Below are 27207 nucleotides of genomic sequence, written 5' to 3'. Positions count from 1 at the left end.
CACTGCGGACAACGTCTTCTTTAAGTTGTCGCCTGCTGCCGTCATTTTGCGTCACAGTCAGGTACGTAGATGCTTTGACTTCTAACACTTATAGGCGTAAAGATAGACAAAGACTTGGCGACTTTATGGACGCCATTTTACTAGTTCCAACTCTTGAGAGGGCTGCATTACAAAGGCATCACAACAGCACCCGGGAGGGCCGACATGTACTAGATTTAAAGCCACAGCTCGAAATCTAAAGTAATCAAAGTCAGAGGATGTTTTCTTTTCTCCTCCTCCTGTTTAATCTAGAAATCAGACGTCTGTCGGGGCCTGCACAGGCCAGCCCTTCGGCGCCAGGTCTTGTATGCCCCGAGGAAATGTTACCGCAACACCCCTGGAAAGACATTTAGGAAATTTGTTGTTTAATTGAATTCAGGCAGCAGAAATCACCGAGTTGGCTGATCATGAGTTGGTCAGGCGGAGAAAGAAGCTTATAGTGCCGAGGAACCCGACCTGAAGCCCCGTGAGAGATTGTATGTCCGTCCTCATTTTCTATCGCAAGTGGTTTAAAAACATTTAAGCCTTTACTAAATGTTACATTATACAAACAATCGTGCAATCAATGCCGGAAGCTGTTGACAGACGACTAGGTTCGTTCGCGATTTTCTAACGAACAACACGTGAAGGCATTTGGGAGAGCTGTTTGGCGTTTCAAAGCAACATCTGTTTCAGGTTTCAGTTTGATAAGGATTGACTTTTCTACTCCCGATCTGCAATCGCTATAGCCTGAGTGTCATCCTATTTAGTTCCTGGGGCTCTACCTTGCCTTCGAAGGGAGGGCCTTCAATCGTATCTCTCAACCTTTTTGTTTTCTTGTCACTTACTGCTGTGTAATCAGCTACTTTATCCCCAAACATTCCTCCTTGTCATCATTATCATCAAACATTCTACTTCTATGCAGTGACCTATTTATAATTCCTACAGTGACGGAGTGCCTCTATCAAAGACATTAAAAGGGAGCGGGTTTAGCGTTCACTCTTGATCTCCTCTACTACTATAGTCTATTAAATAAAGTACTGTATGTTTTCATTACAACCTGGGTCTGGACTCTGGATGCCAGGCTGTTTCCAGGGCCTATAAAGGATCACAAAGGCCAGCTCCTCGGCTGCAGGGCCGACATGACCCCAAGAAAATATTCATATTACCAGCTCTAGTGAACCTATGAATTAGAGTAGTTTTATAACCGTTGTTTTAGAGTATTAGAAATCCTGTCAGCGTCATTCATATGATCGTTACCATGTATCTATATGCCTGTACTTAGCCAGTGATAGGGCATGGATGTACAATAAAGGTTATTATTATCATTATTAAAAAGAGCCTCCCAATGACGCTGAGGCAAACTTTCCCGGGCGGGGTAAGTTAGACCTATCCTGTGTTGACCCTGGCAACAGCCTGGATTCTAGGTTACTCCACATGTCGACCCAGTTGTTTTGTCCGCACTATGAATATACGTCCTCACGGTGAATAGATCAGGGTAGGATCTGGGAAAAGGTCACCAGCTGTTGTGTGTCCGATGCAGTGAAGTGAAAGTGAATGAGAGAGAGAAAGTGGAACAAACAGGCTGATACAAAGGAGGTGATCCATCACAGAACGAAAGAGGATAGGGTATTCAGGACTTGTTATTCTCTCAAAATACTTGTTGCTTCTTCTAAAAGACTTGTTGTTCTTCTTAAAGATCCACCCCGCATTATATTTACATGTACTACAGCATACTTTCAGCGCTTTCAGCTAGCGAAGCCAAGCCAATGAATAGCATACTTTAATGTGTGATGTTTGATTGTGTCACTGAAAGCAGGTAGGCAGGCTCTAGTCATATACCAGACTTATTACGCCGATTATAGGAAGAATATTTGCCAGGGGAGTTTGGCCGCCATAGGGGGAAATGTTACTGACTCTCCTGGCCAATTGTCCTTTTTGCCGAATCCATACCCCTATAAGAACACATGAAGAAGGCTATAAAGGCTCTGTGTTTCATTCATAAGACCATGTCAGTCATTGAAAACAAAACTGTATCTTGGAACGTTATACTGTCACGTGACACGGACAGCTGCATCACCCATCCCATGCCGTCGTCACGGCAACGCCAAACACCCGTTTCCTCCGGAACGTTGATGTTTAGTTTACCCAGCACGACTTTCCTCTCGTATTCACCTCGGAAAGTAACTCGGTATGGCCACTCTCCACCTTTCGGTCATTTGGTTTCAATACCAGGGAACAGGAGCCCAACATTTACATTTTGGTCATTTTGCCAATTTTGGGCAAACGTTGAAATGCCTCCATATCTAGGTTTGTTTAGAACACATAAACTACATGTGTACCATTTTTGGTGCTTTCTGGCAAATTTGCAAATTTTGACCAAGCACACCGGGTCACGCCTACTCTTCTCGATAAGTGTGTTGGGTTCTTTTACGTGCAGAGGTTTGAGGCTTATGCCTGAAGCTCTCTCATACACGGGGCTTTACGTCACCATCCGAAATGACGAATGCAATCCCTAAGGCCTTACAACATTTTTCGAGCAGGTGGCGATAGATTCGATATACTGTAGTACAGCATATACGTAGATTGCAAGTTTTCGGTCATGCCACTGCATGAGTGTTATCAGGTCTCCATCCTAGTTTAAGGCATCCCTGGTAAGACCCTCATGCCGTTTCCATGGCAACACCAAGCACCCGTTTCCTCGAGAGTGCTGATGTTTAGTTTACCCAGCACGGCTATCTTCTCGTATTTACCAAGGAAAGTACTGTAAATGTGGATATTTTCACAGTGGTTTAATGCTCGTGGTTTTCGCGGTAATCTATTCACCGCGAACCTAAAAATACTGCGAACGCTCTATTTTCTCCCTACCGCGAAATCAAATCCCCACGAACGTGAAAGCATTTACAGTACGCGAACTTAAAAGCTTTTACAGTAACTTGGTATGGCCACTCTTTCACCTTATCAAGTCGTCTCCGAACTTGAGTCTTCATGTTACTTCAAGTTGTCCCTCATCAAACCCTAACTCCTTCCGTACGGGTTCTATATATACCGAAGGTCTGTCCGGCGCAGCTTGTGTTCCATTACAAAGGTTATAACCTCCTTGGTTCTATCATGTTATAATGGCCTCCAGGCTCCACTTTAGTCCACTATAACCTTTTCTCAGCATGTAACGTTAGAAGACATTGTCTCTTTCAATTCAAGACAACGCTACAAGGGAGGGCACACTGAACCGACTTACCATTGGAACACAAGGTGGAGTCATGAAAAACTATCACTTCTAAACACATTTACCTACATTTCAAACCTGGAGTCTAGATCTGTATAAAGGCGGTTTTCTCAATTTGCCTCCACCCACACTGCAAAGTTGGATTTGTCAGGTAGGTTAAGGTTTCAAAAAATGGGAAAGTCAACTCCAGCTACACTGATAAAGCAAAAGAATTTCTCACCCTGTCCCAATGGGTCTGTCTAGCTATATAAATGAAAAAAGTAGGGATCAGTAGGGTCATACCATGTAGGGGTCAATTCAGGGCAAATTATTTAAAAAGTCACAAATTAGGGCCAGGTTTGAAACCTCCCCTACAGTTGGCCAGCCCACATACATGTGCATTTTGCTCCAATCCAGCAGGTAAATTTTTGCCCTGTTTCCCTCTAGCTGGTGGTTTTGACGACTTTCTGGGAACACGTACACACGAAAGGTCATACGGGGTCATATGGAAGGTGGCAAAGATTGAAGACGGTCCACCGAAACATCGGCAGATGAAAACAAACATAGGTCACCTTTGTTAACCTGAAGTCAGTGGCGTTGAATAGCCAAGTGGTTTAGGGTAACGGACGCGAGATCTAGAGGTCAGGGGGTTCGATTCCCTGTACTCTAGACTAGACGTTGTGTCCCTTGGAAATTAAGGTACTTTGTAGGACTTTCCTCCCTTAACCCAGGTTTAAATATGAGTAACTGGCTTCAGATCAGTTGGGGAGGCAAAAGGCAGTAGAAGGAGAGAGATGACCTGTCCGCCTTCCAACGCCGTGCCGTAGAAAATTTGGATGATAACCCACTGCCCCCAAGGCCTCAAAAAGGCTATGAGACTAACCGTTTCTTAAAACCCACAGTAAGGAATATTTGGAAACAAATAGGACAAGTTGCGTTGAAACGATGCTACAATGTGTCTTACTAGTTGCTATAAATAGATTATTACAGACATTTCCTTCTTTCCTCAGGGTTTCTGAGCCGGAATGATGACGGGCGGGTACGTGGCAGGGATCCTCCTATTCGTCGTCCTTCAACACGTACGTACATCAATTTGGAAGTGTTCTCCAAGTATACAGTAATGTATAAATTAAGCCTATAAGATGTTAACATTTATAAGATACCGTTCGACGTTGGCAAAAAAACTACTGATGCTGTACACACTCAGGTATAGTGTCGTCATTTTCATTTCGGCCATTGAATTTCTCGTTATCCCAGAAAGATACTAGGTGTTGTACTGTACAAAGATGCGGTTGGGGATTGAAATAAAGCATTCTACGTTTGTTCTGCAAAGAATCACGAATGACATTTTCTTTATCTAGGGTAGGGGTGCATTTTAGCCTGTGTCCATACACTGCAGTATACAATATCTTTGGTCATTCCCCATGTCCGCTCCATGCCATTGACTTTGTGTAGGGGTAGAAATAGTTTAGCTAGTACACCTGAACACCTTATGTTTTGATACGTGTTCTGTAATGTTTTATGAGTGGGTCACGACACCAGCAATAGCTACCAGTGCCTGACGTGCATTGCATCTTCGCAATCCCAAAGAAATCAAACCAAATCAAACAATGATTTAAAAACAAAGCATAAATATTTCATATATTCACAGACTGTTGCTGGTGCGCCATCAGGGGCAAACTCTGAACTTGACGTCAAACAAACTGCCAGAAAACCTCGTGTGCGGAACTTGCCCTCGCCGTCAACCGGTGCCGTGGGTCCCCATGGGGGCGGCCTGCCTAAGCCGAGCGTCGGACGCCCGTCAGTAGTCGTGCCTTTACCCGTTGTATCACGTCCAGGCCCCGCTTCAAGGAAAAATCGTATTCGTGATTTGGTCCCGCCGTTCCAATACCCGGGACGCGGTGCAGTACCGTCGCCAGGTGGAGCAAGGCCGCCTACGTTACCTGTCCACGGTACCTACCAAAGTCTGTATCTCAACCAGTTACACGCCCCTGCCCCCCCGCCAGTCCCCTATCCAAAGTACCGTACCCACCATTACCCACCTGGCCACGCCACGAGGGCAAAGCGAGACACAAAATCCTTAGAAAAGACGAAGGACGACAGTGACAAGGGCTCAGAAGAAAAGACGAAGGACGACAGTGACAAGGGATCAGAAGAAGATATCCAGCAAATCTTGGAAAACATTTTGTCCGCGCCGCTTGCGACTAATGATGGCGCTAAGAACAAGACGACGCCCCTGAAACCTCAGGATCCAGAGGAGTTTTCTCCACCAGACGATCTGTCCAGCACCCCCGTCCCACCAGTGCGCCTGCCGATAGCCGTGGCTACTCTGGCACCGGGAGTGCGCCGTCCTCAACCTCGTCAAAGGGCGACTACGGTATGCAGAATTTGGCAGTTTAATACCGTGCTTTACCCTTAAATCTAGCGCCTAAGTCATACTATAAGTAGAAGGATTTGATTTGATTTATTTATTTGGCTGTAGAAAAAGTACAGCCAGGGCTTCCCAACTAGCCGAAGGCTATTACAAAGGGTTAGTCAGGATGCCAAGCCGGTTCGATTGCTCTTGTACGTTTGTTTGTTTGTTTATTGTGCGATCTACTCTGTGCTCTATTAGATCTATACGCTGTACTATATTATCAAAGTCTATACAATGGTCTACAGTAGTTGCGTTTACAGATGATTGCGGTTACAGAAAGTTAAGATTACAGTCTTACAGACAAATGTGGAATAACGGGTGATACATCGATATACTAGTATACAAGGTACTACAGAAAACTACGTACAATACTACATTAGCTAAGCTACTTTTCCATATGGTCTAATAACAGAGTGTCCATCGTGCCCGTTACAGGTCGGTCCGCCCATAGTGAGAGCGATGGGCGCGCGGCGGTCGTACAACGGCCGTGTGCTGGTCCAGGGCCCTCCGCGCACGCCCGTGGCGGCAGGAGTCCGTCAGGTGAGATAGAAGTCGACACTACCTACACGTACTGTGAACCTAGGCTGTTCTGTTTTGATAATCATTTGTATGTTTGTTGAATTGTTACTCCGGGAAGGAGGATGACCTCCTTCTGGGAGTATTGGGAATGCATTTGTTTACGCGTTCGCAGCTATAACTCACGATCCCGTTGTCGCACTGGTGTGTAACTTGGCATATCGTTTGCCTGTTTTGGCGTGGTGATGCACAATAGCTTTGTTACACCATGACTACTTTAAACGTCAATCCAATATCGTAATTGCACCCCTATAATTAATGCTATGTCCCACTGCCCTGCCATAGGGACCATGTTATAATCCGTTATGCATGACTGGAATACTTCAGGCAGATACGGGGTATAAATCTTCCTTACTTGCTGTGATCGTATAGTCACTGTTACATTGAAAAATAGACAACGTGCATCACCACACGCAACCTAGCAAACGATATACCAAGTTACATACCAATGCGGCGACGGGAATTGTGAGTTTTCGCTGCGAACATGTGCCGAGTGAGCTTCAGTCTGTGTATTAGTATGCCGTGTCCCTCGCAACTCGCATACAGTATGTGCGCACCGGTTGGACGATGCATTTTTACGCACAGTGTGAAAATGACAAATCTCTGGACCTTCAAACTTACCACACTTGTAGTTTAGAATACGGAGGCTGTGACAATGTAAAAGGTTACGCAGGGGATGAAAGATTGTTGAGAAATATATCTCAGAAAAGTGCGCGCGCCAGTGTCACTTCCGGATGGTTAGATCCGGTGACCTTTGACCTTCGTGAAATGTTACGATAATTATAGCCTTTTTTATTGCAAATAGCTAGATAGCTATAGATCAGGCCGGCCTGCAATAAATTGTGGAAAGAGGATTTACTGCATATTTGTGATTTCTGATACATCTTAGTTGTAAGGCTGAATGGTTCGTTGATAATTGAAAAGGGGCCATCTAGATCTAACTTTGTGACTTTTCCCGGAATTTCTAGATCCCATCTGTGCCATGCTGTACAAACATACTTTTCAGCAGGTTGACCACTCCTGTATTGAAAGAAAAAGATAAACAAACGCTTTTTCTTTACTTGCTCTAAAACACTACTTGGACTGAGCAGAGATGCAATTTGTGTGGGTCAATACTTGTACATACTATAAATACTTCACGGAGAATTGTGTCCTACGGACTCTTGTTTTTTTTAAATTCACAATATGGATAAGATGCTAAAATTTCTTCCAATGTAAGTAGTAATTTGGGAAAGTAGTTATTACTATAGTTTGTTGTAAGTATTGTTTGTAACCAAAGTACCCAATATATAGCCCTCTGGCAGAAGATCGCCAGCAGTGAACCTTTACTGAACGCTATGCTGCCAAAGCTGACAAAGCTATAGGAGTGAGTGAGTGAGTGAGTGAGTGAGTGAGTGAATGATCACAATAAATTCATTCATTCTCTCCTTCCTTCATTCTTGTCTATTCCTTCCTTCATCCCTTCCTTTCTTCCCTCCTTCATTTTTCATCTATTCATCCACCCATCCATCCGTCCATTCATTAAGTAATTCATTCATGTTTCCTTCATTCTTCATTCATTCATTCATTCTTCATTCATTCATTCATTCATTCGTTCTTTCCTGCAGGTGTGGACCCCGGATAACCCGCCGACCCAGCAGCCCAGGTGGTGCGGCGGGGTCACGTTCGGGGAGGCCAACCTGGAGTGTCTGAACTGGGAGTTCTGCATGATGGCGCCTGGCGTCCAGGATGGGTACTGCAAGGTGAGACACTCAAACAGACAACATGACAGACAGATCGGACACAGTTTTTCCTTAACGGAAAAAAGAATTGCTCCCCACAAATTTATTCTAAATAACACAGTATCTGCCCGGTTTTTAAACGGAGACGGCAGAACTAGGATCTGACGTTCAGGAAAGTGATGAAAAAATTAGCTTAACACTAGCGCGCCAGCATATCATATCTTAGTGGAACAGAGTGAAGTTGGTTATTTTAGGTGCATATCTACATAAGCCACATACGATCGTTGTAATTATACTAGATAGCTTTAAAAGACGCTTGCAGCTAGATATGCAAAGGTTAGGTGTGACATGTTGTTCAGAGTAATATAACCAGCGACTGCTGCGCTGCGTGTCTGCGAGGCGGGTGTGCTATGCTGAAGGGCGGTCATACCGGGTATATAGATATAGATACAGGTAAAAAAGGAAAGCGATCTCGAACCAGTTTAGCTCAAATGAACTTAATGAACTGATGAGCTAATCTTCCACTGGTTGTGACAGAGAAGACAGACGCTATGTATAGTATTTACAGGTTCATTGTACCGGAGAAATTTCCCTACCTCTTTTCGACAAGCACAATGAACAGTGGACCACGGCTTAACGTCCCGTCCTAAGGACTGCGACCCTTTCCGGTAGCGAGCATGTCGGGTGAGCGACACAGCTGGGATCGAACCCGGGGCTTCTAGTTCCAGAGGCAAGATCGCTAACCACTGGACTACACACGCTACGCTACAGGTATTCTATACTTCTCATGATGTGTTTGTTCTTTTTGACCTTTTTTTCAGCAAAAATGTTGTCTGGCCAACCACGAGTGCGGCTACCCTGATGCCGTGTGTATCGGCGCCCAGCCGGCAGAGGAGGAAGACCACTCTATCCTGGGACTGTGTTACGGGCCGCCTGCTCACTCTGGGAACGACGTGCCACGTGACCAACATGACGTCACAGGCAAAAGCCAACAGCCGTGAAGCGTCCGTTCTGACAAGGAGGAGTCCTATGGACTCATATGTTTGATGCTATACCAATTGCAAACGACAGAGATATGCTCCACCGACTCACGTGCCTAAACGTTTTGATAATTTGGGTCATCCGATTTTCTTGCTCTGTAGTATGATTGTCTGCGTTGCAGGCACGTTGGCTAGACTCGCAACATGAATGTTTAAACTACATATTGGGATACCGTAAATCCTTGGATGTGAAGGACATATATGTAACAAAGATGTCCCGTTTTCCGGACACAAATGTGTTCATCACGTTTGAAACACTGGCGTCCCACGTGTAGGCTCATTGAGATCACGTTGTAGACTTGGGTCAGTGGCCGATGAGTAGCTATTAGACCATTCCCATTATCAGTACACATGTAGAAATAAAATTTATATTTTGCTGAGAAATCATTTTGCATATGGTCTTCTAAAATTGCTAAACAAACGGGACAAGTATATTCTGTTAAGATTCAAACATTTTAGTTGAGAAAACGTTCGTCCTTTTGCAGATCTGACACATATATGAAAATGAAGATACCTTGTGAAGGTTATACATACACATTTACTGTCCCTTCACATCAATAGGTATGACTACTGGTGGGTAATTCCACGAAAAGCAAAAAAAAAATCATAGTAGAGTCCATCCAACGATATATTTTTTCAATGAACTTTAGCAGCAAACCGTTTGCGAAGATTTGTGAGCTTTTTTATTGATTGCCTTTGCAACATTAATTATAGGGAATATAGTTATTATTTGCACAATATTTTGATCAATACTTGAATGCGACGAGAGAAAAAAACATAACAATCATACAGACAGTTGTAGTACATTCTTGATAACAAAAACATGATAGACGATATAAATCTATAGTGTGCTCTATGTTCACATTATCTAGCTTAGCGTGGTCAATTTATTATCATATAATTCATACATATCTGCACACGATATTGCAACAACCTGTATTTCGCCCTCACTAGCAGAACGGTTCTACCAAGCAGGTTCTAAACCTCCCTAGTTCAACAAATATTCAGATTCTTTGATGGTTCTTTGATTTGCGTTTGCTCAGAATAAACATGGGTCAGCTAAAATACCATATCTATTACTTACAGTTATACACCAAATATGTATACATCTATATCAATTGCAGTGAAATTGCACCAAAATTACTATAGTTTTCTCACCATTGTTATTTGATTAAAAAACACTACCACCAGCATCCACATAAAACCGTGACGATATTTTCCAAATAAAACCGTGACGATTATTGTCCACATAATGCCGTGACGATCATTGTCCTTCACCTGAATTCCTGCACTAGGCACTTGGTTTGCTATTAGTAGATATAACATTAAAAAGGGTGGTAATTAATTTCCAAGCAGACGTATGGCATTGCATTATTTTGCAAGCCTTTATCGGAGCTTTCTACCACGTCTTTCTTTCTCTTTACTCCTTGCCTCTCGTCAGAATTGAGGAAAATGTGCACGAATGGAACCTCTCCAGGCATACAAATCACCTTACATCTGCTTGGACATCAATCATAAGTCAGGAAATTGTGGCCAGATTATCATCATATAATTAATTATGTGAACAGTTCTGTAAAGGTTATACGTGTTCAGACATCGACAGTAGATCCGGAAGCTTCAGCAGGTCCAGATTCCCGCCAGAAAGGATGACGGCGACGTGCTTCGCTGTCTCTTCTCGTGCCTTGAAGCTGTCACTCAAAGCCGCGGCCACGCCCACCACTCCCGAGGGCTCCACCACCAGCTTCATCCGCTGCCAGATCAGCGTCATGGCGTTCTGTAATGCAGAAACAATGCAAATGCTTCATCATTTATTTGTGTAAAAGTGGTAGTTCCGCCAGAAAGCCACTTTGGTGCTCATTATATGTATGTATGTAGTAGACCTTACGAAAGTCGCTGTGCTTTTGTTGTGTCAATAAAGATCCTCTATAACTTGACCTCCGTTTTCCCGACCCCCACCCACATACAAAATATCATAAGATCCGCCCACAGGTAAAGGAGAAAATAATTGAGTTTTTGGATGAATCTCTAGCCTAGCCTCCCTCAAGTACATGGACCCAGTACTTTTGAAACGTGACTTCATTCAAATATCATTCGGGCAGGTAAGTTAATGACACATAGGATTCGTTGCTAAAAAAAACGCCTACCGGCTGAAATTGCCGCCCGAAAATTTTCCCACTGAGTTGAAAGAATTCTAGGGGCGATGCCACCGATGGCCATCTTTGTTTCTTATGCCACACACACCTATTGTGAATTGTGAATTCTTAAGTTTCATATATGGTTGTTCCGCTGTTGTACCGCAGAAAACCACTAGGAGGCCCATTATCGATCGTTTGCCCGACCCCTACCCATCGACCACTTACCTTTATCTCTTCCTCGGTTACGGTGATGATGTCATCCACATTGTCCCGGATGTAAGGCCACGCCACCGGTCCCATGTTTATTCTGAGCCCGTCCGCAATGGTGTCTGGGTAGTAGGGTAGAGGACACCTCTCTCCCTTTGCCAGTGACGTGGCGGCGTCGTTTGCCTGCTCGGGTTCCGCCCCGTACACTCGCACGTGAGGGTTTAAAGACTGTAACATTGCCAAAGTTTATGTTAGTTCAAATCATTCCCACACATTTCGGTGTATAGGGGCGATGCCCATCTCAAATGACGACGTAACAAGCGGAATCATTGCTAAAAGTTACAAAGGAAGGTAGTCCCATAGCCTTTTTGAGGCCGTAGAGGTAGTAGGTTGTTATCCACTCTGTCTAGTGTATGGTATTGGAAGCCGGAGCCCATCCCTGTCCTTCCACTGCCTTTTAGTTCCCCAACCGAAGTCATGTACCCATCTTTACACTAAGGTACAGTGAGGAAAGCCGTGTAAAGTTCCTTTCCACAGGGCACAACATCGGTGGCATGTCAGATGATTCAAACCCGGGACCTCTGGGTTCTGGGTCGAACAGCCTAGCCGTTACGCCAAAATTCCACCTACAACGGGCAAAAGACATGCCATCTCTTTTTCTGAATATTTTGAACTTGACATTGTATTTTTTCTGTTGCACAGAAATCAACCTAGTCTGTCAAGACTGACTGACTGTGGTATCGTTGTCGGGCCTCACCTTCATTACCGTAGACACGCCCGCCAGCATACCCCCTCCGCCAACACACGTGATCACCGCATCCAGGTCTGGAACCTGCAAAAATCGTTTGTCATCAGCCTATAGAATCATTTGCCTTGATGAAAAGACACTAAGATCAGTTAAATCTTATGCCAGCACAACCATTACACGGAAGATATCGCTAGTTTTCTACTGTCATCCCCGTCTTTGTCCACTGGATGGAGACCTATAATCGACCAAAATTGAATTTGTATGGCCGATGACTCTACAGATTATTAGTAACACATGACTAAAACTATGATTTCAAAGACAGCAAAACACACAAACCGTACAAAATACGTGAACACTTCTTGAATGAAATCCGACATAATGTACGGAGAAAAGTGACTAGTTACAAATAGAAAAGCTCTTACTTAGATTATTTTTGAGTACAAGTTTAGGTTTCAATAGTAATAGAAACAAAAACTTTCACAATTTCAAGTGCGCATGAGCATTCGTGATGCATAGTGGTCTAGGATCAAAGTTCAAGGTTTTAAGGTCCCTGTCTTCAAGGATAGACAAGGAATGGATTGTTCAAGTCAGGAGCCTTTAATCTTGACCTTAGAGTTAGACCACAATACATCACTACTGCACATGCGCACTTCGAGCTTTGAAATGGCTTATTCCTAGCCTCCATATCCTCGTAACCATCAGCTACCCCGTAACCATTTTGTCCATAGCAGGCTCTGAACCGGCCTTTTTGGAGGCTAACTATAATACACCTTTTGCAGCTAGCCCGTAACCATCAGCCACCCCGTAAGTCACGTGATGGCTGATGGTTACGGGCTGGCTGCAAAAGATGTATTATCTGGCCCCCCCAAAAGGCCGGTTCAGAGCCTGCTATGGAGGCTAGCTTCTTCCATGATCCATCGCGCTGACCTGTCGGAGGAGCTCCAGTCCCATGGTGCCCTGCCCGGCGATGATGTCAGGGTGCTGACTGGAGGAGAGGTAGACCGCTCCCTCCTCCGCCGCGATCCGCTCCATGGTCTCGACTCGCGCCTGGACCGGAGATGACGCAAATCAACATGCATTAGACATATAGGAAAATAAAAAGACTCTTTCAACCAAGCGTTGTGTTCAACCGACGTTTCGGTGACCGCCAGGGCAATTCTGGCTGATTCACATTGCACTGCAGCATAGGTGTCGCTGCTTACGTCGATGAATCTGCTACACATGTAGAAAGTAGAAAAAGGAGGAAGATCTAGGAGGGCCTGCATGGGGGGTCCCGACAACGCTCTTCGCTAAATTCGGAGGGCCGGCTACGTAATACGCTAAATTCAGAAAAGCCTCCCTACGCTCTACGCTAAATTATGGAGTGGTTGGCTACGCTCTACGTAAAATTAAAACGGCCGATTACGCTCTACGTAAAAGGGGCATGAAGGCCCTCATCTAGATTTAAGAAGGACGAACATGACCTGTTCCGTCGGCGTGCACTCGTACACCTTCCCGCCGTACCCCCTGACTGTCTCCTTCTTGCACTGGGGCGCGTTGCGCGGCATCACCACATGCGCAGTAACGTCCAGCTGGTGTGCAGCCAGGGCCAGTGCGCATGCGTGGTTCCCGCTGCTGTGCGTCACCACGGGAGGCGGTTTCTGATTGGTCGAGCTCACAAGTTTGGAGATGGCGTTGTAGGCCCCGCGGAACTGCATGGACGGAAGGAAGAGAAGAGTCAAGAAGGGAAAGGACAAGTTGAATCATAATCCATCCAGAGGTTCTTGAGTTATGTTCAATACATCAATCCTGGAAAAACACAATCAGACAGACCCACAGACAGACAGGTCCAAAACTGTATCTCCATTTTTCATGGAGATAATAAAGCTGCTGTTTTGAACAAGAGCGCCATCTAATGGATTGACGGGGAAGTACACTATCTCCCGGTTGAAATTGGTACTAGGCATGTTTTGTGTCAAGCCAGCACATTTGAGATATAGTGTTACTCCTCATACATAATGCAAGACGTGACTTTGTGCAAGGTCAAATGGTCAAAGTTCGAAAGGGAACGTTGTTATCAGGTAATTCATAAGACCATTGAATGTTGGGTAGGAGGTATAAACAAAGGGCTAAAACGTCATATATTTTTAAGTCACAAATCAGATGGTTAGCCTTGGGTCACATACTGGGTCACACAACTTCAAGAAAACAATTCCTTCAGTCTTACTCAAGCTAATATTCTATCTGAACTACGCTGTTAGATAGGACAAAAGTTCAAGGTTCGTGAGCATTCTTGAAGTCACAAAACAGAACAGACGGTTAGCCTGGGTCGCAGGTATCACCGACGACTATGTGGGCTCTACGAAAAATGACATTTTCAACCATTGTCGATTGATATACAGTCCTAGCCTGGGTACCATTCTCCGTACGTTTCCGTAGTAACCACTGGCTCAATATTTTCGCTCCGTGGTTAACAAGTCACTTTAGGCAGGTTCGACAGGTATTGTCAGGGGAACAGGCACTATTTCAATAATAAATGATTTTCCTCAGAGTCATGAATTATTTACTTTCGAGGTTATTTTCGCTTCACTGAAACTAGGTGACCCGTTGTCCCAGGTCTTCAATTTGATAGCCTTTGTGCTTAAACCCCCGTCACAAATAAGAAATTCAGCTCGGCTGACGTGTTGGCGAGCTTCAAATGTGCATTTTCGGCCGAAGTACGGCGGACGTCCTGTCGATTACGCGGGCTTCGGGCGGTTTTTAGAAATAAAAGTTGATCCAAATATTAGCCTTTTACCAGGTTAGTCGATTCTGACTTCGTCCATGTCCAAGAAATGGTACCGTCTCATGGGGGATTTTTATTTTTACTGTTCGACGGACGTCACGCGAGATTTTCATTGGAAAATACGGTCGACGCTCGGGCGATTTTGAAATTCGGCGAGCTTCGGGCGATCTACAAAGTCGGCCGACGCTCGCATGAATTGTGACGCCGGCTTTAGGACTTCGTTCACACATAAAAGATCTTACCGGTTCGATCATCGAATCGGTTCTTGGAGTTTGCATATAGGAGCGAGTGGGGGAGGCCTGCAAGGTGTAGCCTCTACCAGGCTCCACAGGTCGCTGGAAAAAAATATATATAAATGTCGCAAACTGTAACTTTTTTGGCCGACTAACTCCTCTGGCATGTTAGCCGTCTATTTGGCCAATTTTCTAGCGACCTGTGGAGCCTGGTAGAGGCTAGGCCTGGTTAGCTTTAAAGAAGGCACCCAGGCTAGAATGCAGCTAACTACTGTACGTATATATACATACGGATGTAGCTAAGGGATCGTGAGTTACAACTGCGAACGTATGGACATCACCAACCACAATACTCCTCTGTCGGAGGTCAATGACTCCCTTCGCGGAGTAAAATACAGCACTAGTAAGGTCACCGAACGGATATGCAGTACAGCCTGAGGCAAGGACAAGAATGCAACGAGATAAGACACAGGAGGTCTTTATTTGGAGGGTCTGGGACTCTGGGATTAGGTCCAGATTCCTTGGCTCCAGCCCAGGTATGCGAGACACCCTCAATGTTAAAGTTAAGGGGGAGGGACAAACTTGAAGAGAGTACTTCCACCTCTGAACTGGGGCCCTGGAAGGGTAACCTGTTCCCAAGGTTTCTGAGGGGTCTCCGTGAGAGTTTCGACAACGACGTCGACAATTTCAAGAATGACAATGACAAGATGTTGAAATTATAGCAGCACCGTCGACATATTATACTAAATTCGAGGAAGCTAAAGAAGCCAAATCTGGAAACCTGTCTACGAATTATGCTGAAAAAATACTTTTCTCTACGAATTGGAAGTAAGATGTAGTTTATGAAAAGGTTGCATGCACTTTGCACTTCAGCTTTACTGCTGCAATGGGTCGAGGAAACAAGAGCCACAGGGGAGAGCACGGTTGACAGAGTTCTGAAATGCTGAGAAGACTTATTGACGCACCAAAATAGATTGCGTACTTTGTTGAAAGGGGTTCCTCCTAAGTAGACTCACACATCTAAAAACATTTCCTGTTACACGCAGCTGCAAGTTAAAGTCACAAAACAAAAGCAAACAAAAGACATTTGCAAGAGAGTTTATCAGTGTACGAACTTGAACCCCAAGGAACGTAGCACCTAAAGAAAAGGTCTAGCGAAATGATAGACGTTAAACTTAAACAAGGACAATAATAACACCTAAGTAAGCTAAGCTAAGTACCAACCCGCCCCAGTTGGATATCGTACAGTCCCTTCCATTTACCATAATTTTGGTTTACACCATACTTAGCCTCCGTTGCAGCCCCGTTCAGAACATTTCAACAACTACGCGCAGTTTTACAATAGTTGCCGGGTTTCTGACGCCTGTCGTCAGACCTGACGCTGTCCAGACGAGGTTCGGACAAGATTAGCCTGGATACCAGACCCCTAATCTCCATAATATATATAAATAAATGATAATATATCAATGTATCTATCGTGTGGGAGTAAATGTGATAGAGATTATCAGGACAGATCAGAGCTCAACAACCGCAAGAAACCCGGTAACTACATAGCTACATGTATAAGACAACTGCCCGTAGTTATTGGGGGGGGGGGGGGGGGGAGAGAAATCCGGTGGGTGTCATTACAACGGAACTTGTTTTTCGGTTTAAAGGTCATAGGTGTTTACAGTAAGCTCAAAACATACAGTCTTTCAGATAGTACCTTACCGTATAAATGGCCCTGACTTTAAGTTTGACATTCGAGTTGGTAAAGCACACTACGACAAAACTGTCTAGAACAGTAATGTACATGTACTTCTCATATGTACTAATAAGGTTGTCAAAATAAACACTTTCTTGAACTCGATGGTATGTCCTAGAGTCTGTCTCTCCTTCTAGATCATTAATTGCGTCACAGCCACTTAAGTTGCATGATACATGCAAGTTGGTTGCAGAAAAAAAAATTGCTTAACGTCAGAAAATTGTTGTTGACATTATCGACACAGCCGTGGAGTTGTCGTTTAAGATTCAAATGTCACGTTCGAAACGGAAAAGAATCTACATAGTAGTCTTTATCGACGGTTGGTCCCGTCAGTTTTGCTGAAAACCTTTAATACACGGCAAAACATCGTAGAACGAAATTATGTGACCTGCGCCATTAATTATTCAACACCTCGCCACAATAATGAGGACAAGAGAGAAGTATCTGTTATCGACGTTTATTACCTACTTACCTTAAAAGAGCCGGACTTCTGAAGATTCTCGCACTTGAAGTAGAGTCTCCTCCCCGCCAGCTCGTCGAGGGTGCCGCAGGTCAGCACGGGAGTCTCTCGGGCGTGCCCCTGCAGGCGCCCCGCCGCCGTCTCCACGTCCTGTACGGTAACCCTCTGGGCCTCCATTACTGTCGTACCGGGGGCACGCAAACCAGACATCAGTCTTAATGAGACTACCCGCCTTACATAAGCACAAACAAGGCCCAACCTTGCCCGTGATGAATTAACTATAAACCTCCACAGCTCGTTTCAACGAAACTTGACTGCACAACTCAAACTTCAACTCCGACTGAACAGCTACGAAAAATGAAGCGATTCCCCAACTCCTTGTATCATCCCGGGAAAACACGTACAAAGGGTTTTAGAATGAACAGAAAACCTTGTCGGACGGGTTGAGATGACCACGATTGCCCCAAGCTATAGACGTAGCTATAGACTATTTGTGTTCACTGTCGCTGAGCTCGGGGAAAAACAAACCACTGCTCCGGACGGGACGACCCGTTTGCTGTCGAACTGGCACCGAGTTAATAGCCTCCATAGCAGGCCACGCGGCAGGCGTTTGTAGTCTCTTCCTGACTAAGGCTAAGATTTATCTTCTCAGGTGGCCTACGACCGTCTGTTGGCCAGTTAGTCAAGCCTTGTTTGGGCTGATTCTAATAATCGATTTCTGCGGCTTTGGGGAGATCCAATTGCGTTTCATTTTTTCATACTTTCTGCCGTGTCCACTAACTTCACGTTTTCTATCCTCCGTTTCAGACTTCCGCCAAAATATAGTCGGCCCGTCATAAAAGATCACGCTGCTATAAAAAAAAGGTATAACTATAAGAAAACAGTCAAAGGTAGCCTTCAACAGAGGCTAACGTTTGCAGTGCGGCATTGAATTGACAGAATTGAGGCATTTGTACAGATGTACATACATGTATGTAAATAACAATTGATTTGATATCAATGTTGATATGATGTAACCATGCATGACTGCCTTCCTGGCTAGCCGTGGTAGTCGGTCCTGTTCTTGTATGTTTGGGAGCGAAGGTTGGATAATTTGAATGATTTGCGGCGGTTACTCTCCAAGCATGGGTTTCGGCTGGTTTTTGACGTGTTTTTAGGCGTTATTGGGTTTGCGAGACAAAAAAAAGATGACAAAGTAGTAAGCCCGACAAGAGGGCCTGTATGGGGGGGTCCCGACAACGCTCTACGCTAAATTCGGACGGCCAACTACGTATTACGCTAAATTCAGGACGCCTCTCTACGCTCTACGCAAAATTCTGAAGCTTCCCAATGCATTATGCAGGACTTAAATACGGCCTAACCGTACTATGTCGTGGTGACACAAAGGTAGGATGTAGTTCTCTTCAACTACGACGTGCTTTTGGACGGAGTATGACATGTCTGAAATACGGCGTGGCAAAATCCGCAGGCCTCGTAAGGGGACACCTGGGGACCTGCTTAAGCCCCCGTCACAAATCAACAATTTCGCTCGGCCGACTTGTCGGCGAGCTCCAAATGGCGATTTTCGGCCGAAGTACGACCGACGTCCTGGCGATTCTGCGAGCTTCGGGCGATTTTTCGGAGCTCGGCCGACGTTCGCGGGTCACTGGAAGCTGCGCTTAAATTCAGCGAGGCCTCGGCGACGATTTTTAAACTCGCACAGCCCGTCAACATTTTGCCCGTAGCTCGCCCGAGCAACGCCCAGCGCTCGGCCAATATTCGGGCGGGCATCCGACAATTTTAGACCCGATTTTTGGTCGGCCGGAGGTCGCCCGAGCTCTTCGGCCTCGTGCGAGCCTCGCACGGGCTTTGTACAATAATCGGACGACCGTCGTCAGTGTTCCGGCCGACTCATGAAAAATAAGGCGTGCTTCGGGCGAGCGTTGTACTGGTATCGATGGGCGCTTAGACGGGCTCCGGCCGAACTCCTTCTTGTTTATATATAAAAGGTAACGACAGTTTAGTTTATGACATAAGATGATAGATGATACTGTAATATTAACTAATACTAATATCATCTTGTCAAAGAATGCTGCCAAACGTTTCTAATGAAAGACAATTCAATTGCAAAGTTAAATTTTCATTGGAAAAAAAGTATCATCAATGAGATTTGGACACCGAAAACAATGACTGTTTCGTTTTTGTTATTGTTTTGGATGTTTCAATTTGTATATCAATGAACTGGGGCTTGACTTCTGAGGCCTGACTTGTCTTCCTGAGTTTTTCGTCCACAAAACGACTACTAGTATTTGAAAGTCCACTGAGTCATTATAGATCTATTTTTGTCGGCCGAGGCACGCCCATGCGTCGGCAGGGCGTCGATAGGCTTACCAACGGTCGGCCGAAGCTCGGACGGCGTTCGCTCGAGCTTCGGTCGATTTCCGTTCCGTGAAAATGTTTGGATCGGGGTTGAACGACTGATCTATTGACTTTGTGGCTCCTGAGCTTGTATTTGGATTGGTCTATAACAAAATTCCTGTCTGTAGTATTATTTTCAGTGTGGCCGTCCACTTCACTCATGCCCTACAGATTTGCCACAACTCAGAAAGTAAAGTTGGTCCAAGTATGCGCTTGTTACCAGGTCAGTTGATTCTGACTTCGTCCGTGTCCAAGAGATGGTACCGTCTCATGAGGTATTTATGATTATTAGTGTTTGACGGACGTCGCCCGAGCTCCGTTCAATTTGTGACGGGGCAGGTTTTCAGCAAAAAATACGGTCGAAGCTCGGGCGATTGTGAAATTCGGCGAGCTTCCGGCGATCTACAAAATCGGCCGATGCTCGCATGAATTGTGACGCCGGCTTTAAGAGCAAGAGATTTGTGGAAATTGGTTGGTCCAGAGCAACCTTTATAGAAAGTAGCTAAAGATAATATCGTTTCAGTAGTTTCTTTCAATATCCTTTGTTCTTTAAAAAGCGTAAATATATGGCCTACTATGAGGGCCGTCATTACACTTATAACATGTCCTGCTACTGGAGAGAACTGTAGCTAGAGAAAAAAAACAGACTTTTATGCAATTGAAGCAGGATCTGAATCTAAATCGGTCAAGCGATATAAACGCCATTTGGCGAAACACACCCTGAAACATGGTATAAATTGTCAAAATTAGGGGGAATATTACGTTCGCGCTGAAAGGTCACCGCGAAAACCGCGAACATAAAACCACCGTGAACATTGCTATATTTTGCAGTATTTAGGTAACCCTGATACCTGCGTCAAAACGATATGATTTACCGCTCCGGCTGTCCATTACTGAGAAATTGGCCGTCCAACGCCCGAGGCAAATGCTGACATGTGGGCCACCGTATATGGTAACCAGAGGTAATGATAGCTGGAGCTACTTTTATGTCCCATATGGATGAATACAACCTAAATTTCTCCATTTTCAGATGAAATATACCACCAAGATAAGCATCTTTCGTTTTAAAACGTGGGAATTGAATGCAGGGTAAACTTAGATAGTGACTAAAACATAACTTGTTACGTCCCGGCTGATGGCCGATAGATAGATAGACAGAGAACATAACACCGTTTCAGTAGTTTCTTTCAAGATCCTTAGCGTACATGTCTGGCCTCCCGTGGGGGACGTCCTTCTACTTATAACATGTCCTGCTTCTGGAGAAAACAACGTAGCTAGAAAAAATTGAAACATTTGAAGCAGAATCTAAATTTAAATGGGTCACGCGGTGTAAGCACCATTCGGCGTAACATACCAGGACTGAAAATGGTAGAAATTGTCCAAGAAAAGGGGAAATATTTCATCAGAGCATGTGGAGAGCCATTGTAGTACAGCTTTGGTTACAAATGACAAATCTGTCCAACCCTTGTCAAATTATTCAACCTTTTTTAGCAACTTAAGGAAGCGAGAATAGACAACAATTCTTCCGCATCAAACCTTTGAAAAACTTTTCGTCCTGTCCATCGTCGATTAAGGAAAGAACAACAAAAAATCTCAGAACCTACTTCTTTCCTGTTGAAGAGGGACAACAGTTGTCGACACGGGCGGACCTCAGGGTGTTTTAGCAGCGTTATGGTCTTTGATCAGGATTAATAGCGGAGGGGAAAGAAAGCGGTCCTTCCAGTCAGCAAGAGAACTACATTTATGCCCATTGGCTCCGGGGCATTATATGTTGTATGATAACTTCTATCAACAACTTTATTCTAGAAGAAGGTTCAATTCATACATTGACTAAACACCCTTACTACATGTTGGTCTGCAGCTAGCTATCTACTGCCATTATCATCATCATCAGGCTTAAATCCCTTGCTCTTAAGGAGTCCCCCCAGGCCGGTCTCCATTTTTTAGCCAAGCGGCTCTTCCGCGCACCAGCAAAAGTGTAAAACTTCAAATACAAGATTTTGGGAACGAGTTCGGTGGATTGTTCCATTGTATAAAAGGGGGGATGGCAAAACCAAACAGACTGCGCACTCTTTTGTGACTTTGAGCAAGGTTAGAAAAGTTTGAAAACGCTTTACGCACAATTCATCAAGTACGTTTTACGCTAAATTCAAGGTAGCTACTACGCATTACGTAGAATTAAAGTGGTCAATAACGTTCAACGCAGAATACCCAGATTACGCTCTACGTTGAATTGGAGTGGTCGGCAACGCTCTACGTAAAATTAAAACGGCTTATTACGCTCTACGTATAAGGGCATGCAGCCCCCCCGACAATAACGCCTAAAAACACGTCAAAAACCAGCCGAAACCCATGCTCTGCTTGGAGAGTAGGCGGCGGTGCAGTCATCGGCCCATAGTGGTCTCCACTAAACTAACTTAACTACGTCGGCCATAGGTAGCCTCCGTTGCAGTCCTTTTCCCGCAGCGATTTTTTTTCATTTTTTTTTTGGGGGGGGGCGTATCTACTTTGGATCCCGCATCCGCCGTGCCCCTGTATCCGTTGCTGGGGCTGAGGCGATACTTCACCAGCTAGGGACGTTTGGCCACCACAGGGTTTCCTTTGCAGGCTCCGGAGGGGGAACTGTTGTCAAACCTTCCCTCGGACTGACTCTCCTGACCAATTATTCACATTTCTGTCCAATTCTACGATCCGAAGCGTGGTTAGCAAGCGATTTCTTTTGAGCCAGTGGTCACCACGGAGGCTGGTACTCAGGCTAATCCGAACCCCCGTAGGGAGGCCTACTGGAGACTAAACCCATGGGACCATCTTCGCCAAATGATGACACGAGCTTGCAGTCATTAGCGGTGCCTAGATGCTTTTCTGTAGAGCATTAGCAGGTCTCATGGGAAATAAACATATTCCCCACAGAGCTGGGTAAATCCTAACGATAATCCTGGCCTCTAAAAACTAGACTCTACCAGTCTCCAAGGGTCGCTGGGAAAATAGTAGAAATTGGCCAAATAGAGTCAAATGTTTGAAGGGAGTCGGCTACGGAGATAAGGTCAAATTGGCAACCCTTATCTCCGTAACCGACTCCCTTCAAACATTTGATTCTATTTGGCCAATTTCTACTATTTTCCCAGCGACCCTTGGAGACTGGTAGAGTCTATCTAAAAACAGACTGCGTCACTCGGGAAATGTCGATTGGCCAGGCGTGCTGTATACCAACCAATAGTAGCCAACAAAGCAACCAAACACCCCCCCCCCCCACACACACACCAACCAACCAACCAACCAACCAACCAACCAACCAACCAACCAACCAACCAACCAACCAACCATCCAACCAACCAACCAACCAACCAACCATCCAACCAACCAACCAACCAACCAACCATCCATCCATCCATCCATCCATCCATCCATCCATCCATCCATCCATCCATCCATCCATCCATCCATCCATCCATCCATCCATCCATCCATCCATCCAACCAACCAACCAACCAACCAACCAACCAACCAACCAACCAACCAACCAGCCAAGGACTTTTTTGGAGACATATCCCGGGCCTCTCTCTATCTACTCTCTTGTCGTGGATGTATGAATGCACGCTCAACGCGATAACTGTTTATACATAATTGTTCACCTGAGATTTAATTGGCCAACTCGTGGGCCTTATCAACTAGACTACACACATTATGTACACACGGTTGTGTTGTTACTGACAACACAAAGATCCGGTCAGGCGGTTCCTGTATTTCTCGCCTTCATGTCAGGGTTCATGACTGAGCTTGTATATAATATGCTATTGTCATCACTTCTGGCTTTTTGGAGAACTGACACTCGACAATCACCGCCTAGCGAGTATTGGTGTCACCATAGTTGGTTATAATATAACTTGGTTATAATTAGGGTAGGGTATCAAGCATGAATTGATGTGTTTAAAAAAAAATCGTACTTTCCTAGAACTATCGTAGAGCGCTTTAATTTCAACATTTACTACTCTGGCAAAGCATTCAATGTATTTTTTTCCAATTTCTATTTTCTTTATTTACCTACTAGATGATTCCAAAAGAATAAGATGGAGACTGAAATATATAAAGATAATTTGCAATTTTTCCATCGATTTCCGGCTAACTTCTCTAGCAAATCATTCATCATATTTGTCCACTTTCTAAAATACTTCCAGCAAGCGTCAAAGTCTGGTTGAGACTTTGCCAAATCTCACGAATCTGTGTTAGTATCTCCTCAGAGGTTGAGGTTCTAGGCTAGCGCAACAGCTTGGTTCAGTCTGCGATCAAGCAGTTTCTAGAACGTTCGAACCATTTTGGTTACAGGGGAGGTCGAGAGGGACCATATGTTTTCGACAGGTTTATATATTGTGTACAGATAGACAACAGTTGTTTTCTAAAACATATAAATCAAACATGTGATCATAAACATACGCGTCTGTCTACTATTTCTTCGGAACACCGTCGTTTGCCTGGGGTCCTAATTTATTCTTATCATTCAGTTCTACAACGGCAGAAGAAATTAAGGAGGATTTAAGGAGGATATGGAAGAACAAAGATAAAGCTAAGGAATCTAGTGTTTGCAATTGGTATATCATATGTTTGCATGTTTAGTCCTTCGTTCAACTACTTCGTTCATCATGACCTTCCTGACCGCTTAGATTTCATAATGAAGGCAATTTTTTCTTGCCCAACTTTTTCGCACGCCCGCACCAGTTTTGGGGTTCCCAAGTGATGTCATCCATATAACCAAAGCCAAAGTACATGTACTTGTGTATTCAAATTCAACATTTGCTTTCCATTGCAGAAACAGGACTTATAGCTAGCACGACCCAGACGATCTTTCCCTCGCGCTGCGGTCTCCTAGCAACACTTATTGACTGTCTAGTACGCCCATTTTCATGTTTGAAGCTGTTTCACAGCTGGTAACGACAGGAAGGTCACCAAGGCTACGTTCGATCACGTGATCTACCCTTGCTGATGACGTCACATGAGCTTCGTTCTGGCGTTGGGATCGGATCTGCAATTTCGCACATCTCGTTAGGTGGCGCTGTTTGCAGCAAAGTCTCCGCCCCTTTGGCTTTCTGCTCGCAAGGTAAATTGCAGACAAGTCTATTCCTATAAGCCTCTACCAGGCTCCACAGGTCGTTGGAAAGATAGTAGAAATTTGCCAAATAGACAGATAACATGCCAGAGGAGTAAGGTCGCAAACTGTACTCCCTGGCCAGCTAACTCCTCTGGCATGTTGATAGCTGTCTACTTAGACAGTACTGTAAATCTATTACTATCTCAAATATTAGTGATCAAATATTAGCGATGATGAAATTTTAGCTGTTGACTAGTGACCGTTAAATCAGCTCAAATTAAGTTACAGTTAACAAATCAAGAATTACAGTATTTGGCAAAGTTCTACTATCTTTCCAGCGACCTGTGGATCCTGGTAGAGGCTATATATTCCTCTCGGTATGTCTGACATACGCAACTAGTAAAAAGGAGGCTAGCATTAGCGACTTGGGTCTCATGTAGTACTATGTATGTTTTATGAACGTCGCTGTACTTTTCTTGTGTCAATAAAGATTGTATGTTGGGGCTGCAGCTTCTTTCGGAAGAGACGTAAAATTGGGGTCCCGTGTGCCTTGAGGTGTCTCGAGCATGCTACAACAGCCTCATTACTCAGATGGGTACCTACTGATAATACAACACTGTGAATTATACTAGTTGGCTAGAAGAGTATGCCGTAAATTGAACAGAGCTCACTGAAAATAAGTAAAGAGGTACAAAATATCATGGAACTGAAGAAGGAAACTTACTCAACCTTACCTTATGTACCGACGATAACTCCTTGTCGGTACGCGGTACTCGAAGAAAAAGGCAAAAGTCTTGAAAGCGATGTCTGGGACTTTCAGATCTGCCACTGTCTCTATACGATTTATCCTGTCACTAAGGAGACGACCGTACAGTTCTGTGACCGTCTTCCTGTCGACTTGACGTGTGAAATGTGTGTTTACCAACATGGATGATGTAGTCGATCACATCAGACAATAGACCGTTGCTTGGGGGCATGGGTGGTGTAGTTGTTGGATTGGTTATTATCTGCATGTGCGAGTCATTCACCTGAAGCCAATGACCTGGAAGCGCTATTACTATTAGCCTTCTTTCCAGGCGTAATTTTTTTTGAGCGCTCATTCGCTATTTCCAACATATCGGTCAGGTTCTTATGCTGAAAAATCGTATGTGCCGACCGCAGATACGATTCCCTCCAGTAAAAGAGGATGGCCCCATATATTGAAAATAGCGAATCGTCGCCCCCAACCCCTAATAATAATAATAAACGCCAGTGCGGCCAAGAAGGCTTGATATGGGGACGGAAAATCAAAGTTACAACACCACTAGGGGTGGATACCGGTTTGGCTTAATAAGGTCCAAGTCCAAGTTTAGGTCCAGAGATTTAGGTTCAGGTCCGGACCTGAACTTGATACTGTCCAGTTGATGTTTTGTTTTATTAGACCAATATTAAGCATAGAGAATTAATACTGACACTCACGACTATAAAAGTTTCTTGGTGAGAAGACTTTCAAGACAAACCAGTGTTTGGTATTTGAATGTTGCACTTATTTTAAATGCCTTTTTTGTCAGAGGGAAGACTCAAAACACGTTTCATCAAACAAAATAAAAAATATATTTGTACTTTGTTCAGGTTTTTTTGGACTCAGGTTTTTGGCTTTCAGGTTTTTTGGACTCAGTTCTTGGATGTTATAAAGGTCCGAGTCAGGTCCAGCGAACCGGTATCCACCCCTAAACACCACAACGTATGGATTCGCTCGCTCTCTGCGATGTTTGTACGCAGATGAATTAAATGTCATCCAGACGAGGGACAAGTTCGATAATGGGCCCCATAGCGTCTCTCCATGGTACTGCAGCTGAAATTCCAGTTTCGTCAAAGACCCAATGATCTGTGACTGTTAAAGTAGCTAAAACTAAGTTACTGTTATTAAGTGTTAAAGGTACCCAGAGCATTTTTGAGGCTTGAAAACTGGACATATGCTAGCTGCTGAAGTCTTGACATTCAGTACCAATGTTTACCACATTTGCGTGACATTTTCATATTAAAAGTGCTCAAAAGCGGCACAAAAATAAGTTACACGGTGATCTCTCTAGTTTTACGCGCCTAGTGTAAGACCGATCCCACAGCGCCACCTACATGTAGTTCTCCGTGAAAAATTAGAAAGGCAAAATAAAATATTTGCTAGACATGCAGTCACTCTCTCATTGGTCGAACCATACATTGTGACAGACAGTCTGGATCAGTCTATTAGCGTTTGGATTTTCTATCAGTTCTCAAACAACGACATTGCATCTTTGCTCCTCGAATGTTGATATGTAAAGGTATAGTGTTATTGAAACTTACTATGTGTAGGAATGACTAGAAATAGGAGTTTTAAAATTCAAGTTTCAAGCCTCGAAAAATGCTCTGGGTGCCTTGAATAAATCAAGAATTACAGTATATAATTTTATAACACACCACAGTGACAAAATTGAGCGAGAT

General features: G+C 44.4%; 2 protein-coding genes across 3 annotated transcripts; one reads left to right on the top strand and one right to left on the bottom strand.

Annotated features, from left to right (window-relative positions):
- Positions 1-9360, top strand: LOC136443176 (uncharacterized). Its single transcript, XM_066440313.1, has 6 exons — positions 1-61; positions 4234-4302; positions 4875-5600; positions 6075-6179; positions 7823-7957; positions 8758-9360. Exons 2-6 carry the CDS (start codon positions 4249-4251, stop codon positions 8935-8937), a joined length of 1200 nt encoding a protein of 399 aa, XP_066296410.1. The 5' UTR covers positions 1-61; positions 4234-4248; the 3' UTR covers positions 8938-9360.
- Positions 9361-9636: 276 nt separating this feature from the next.
- LOC136443177 (serine racemase-like) lies at positions 9637-25516 on the bottom strand. 2 transcript variants are annotated; one of them, XM_066440315.1, is made up of 7 exons: positions 25482-25516; positions 17280-17446; positions 13530-13757; positions 12994-13113; positions 12076-12150; positions 11337-11546; positions 9637-10750 (listed from the first exon to the last, which is right to left on the bottom strand). In XM_066440315.1, the coding sequence occupies exons 2-7, from the start codon at positions 17442-17444 to the stop codon at positions 10556-10558; spliced, it is 993 nt and encodes a 330-aa protein (XP_066296412.1). In that variant the 5' UTR covers positions 17445-17446; positions 25482-25516; the 3' UTR covers positions 9637-10555. The 2 variants fall into 2 exon arrangements, with proteins under 2 accessions (XP_066296412.1, XP_066296411.1); XM_066440314.1 differs by lacking the exon at positions 25482-25516 and having other exon boundaries at positions 17280-17896.
- Positions 25517-27207: the final 1691 nt, after the last annotated feature.

The sequence above is a fragment of the Branchiostoma lanceolatum genome, chromosome 10, assembly GCF_035083965.1.
Source record: "Branchiostoma lanceolatum isolate klBraLanc5 chromosome 10, klBraLanc5.hap2, whole genome shotgun sequence".
In the NCBI taxonomy this organism is placed as follows: domain Eukaryota; kingdom Metazoa; phylum Chordata; class Leptocardii; order Amphioxiformes; family Branchiostomatidae; genus Branchiostoma; species Branchiostoma lanceolatum.
The sequence above is the reverse complement of the archived record's forward strand: the minus strand, read 5'-3'. Positions and strand labels throughout refer to the sequence as shown.

Bases quoted from the DNA above. Each gene is read 5' to 3' on its own strand.
- LOC136443177 (XM_066440314.1), bottom strand. From the start codon at position 17,477: ATGTCTGGTTTGCGTGCCCCCGGTACGACAGTAATGGAGGCCCAGAGG. The intron at 13,114-13,529 runs GTCATGTTCGTC...TCTCCGGTCCAG, and splicing joins AGTGCACGCCGACGGAACAG to GCGCGAGTCGAGACCATGGA. The intron at 11,547-12,075 runs GTGAGGCCCGAC...GCAATGTTACAG, and splicing joins GCGTGTCTACGGTAATGAAG to TCTTTAAACCCTCACGTGCG.
- LOC136443176 (XM_066440313.1), top strand. From the start codon at position 4,249: ATGATGACGGGCGGGTACGTGGCAGGGATCCTCCTATTCGTCGTCCTT. The intron at 6,180-7,822 runs GTGAGATAGAAG...TCTTTCCTGCAG, and splicing joins TGGCGGCAGGAGTCCGTCAG to GTGTGGACCCCGGATAACCC. The intron at 7,958-8,757 runs GTGAGACACTCA...CCTTTTTTTCAG, and splicing joins TCCAGGATGGGTACTGCAAG to CAAAAATGTTGTCTGGCCAA.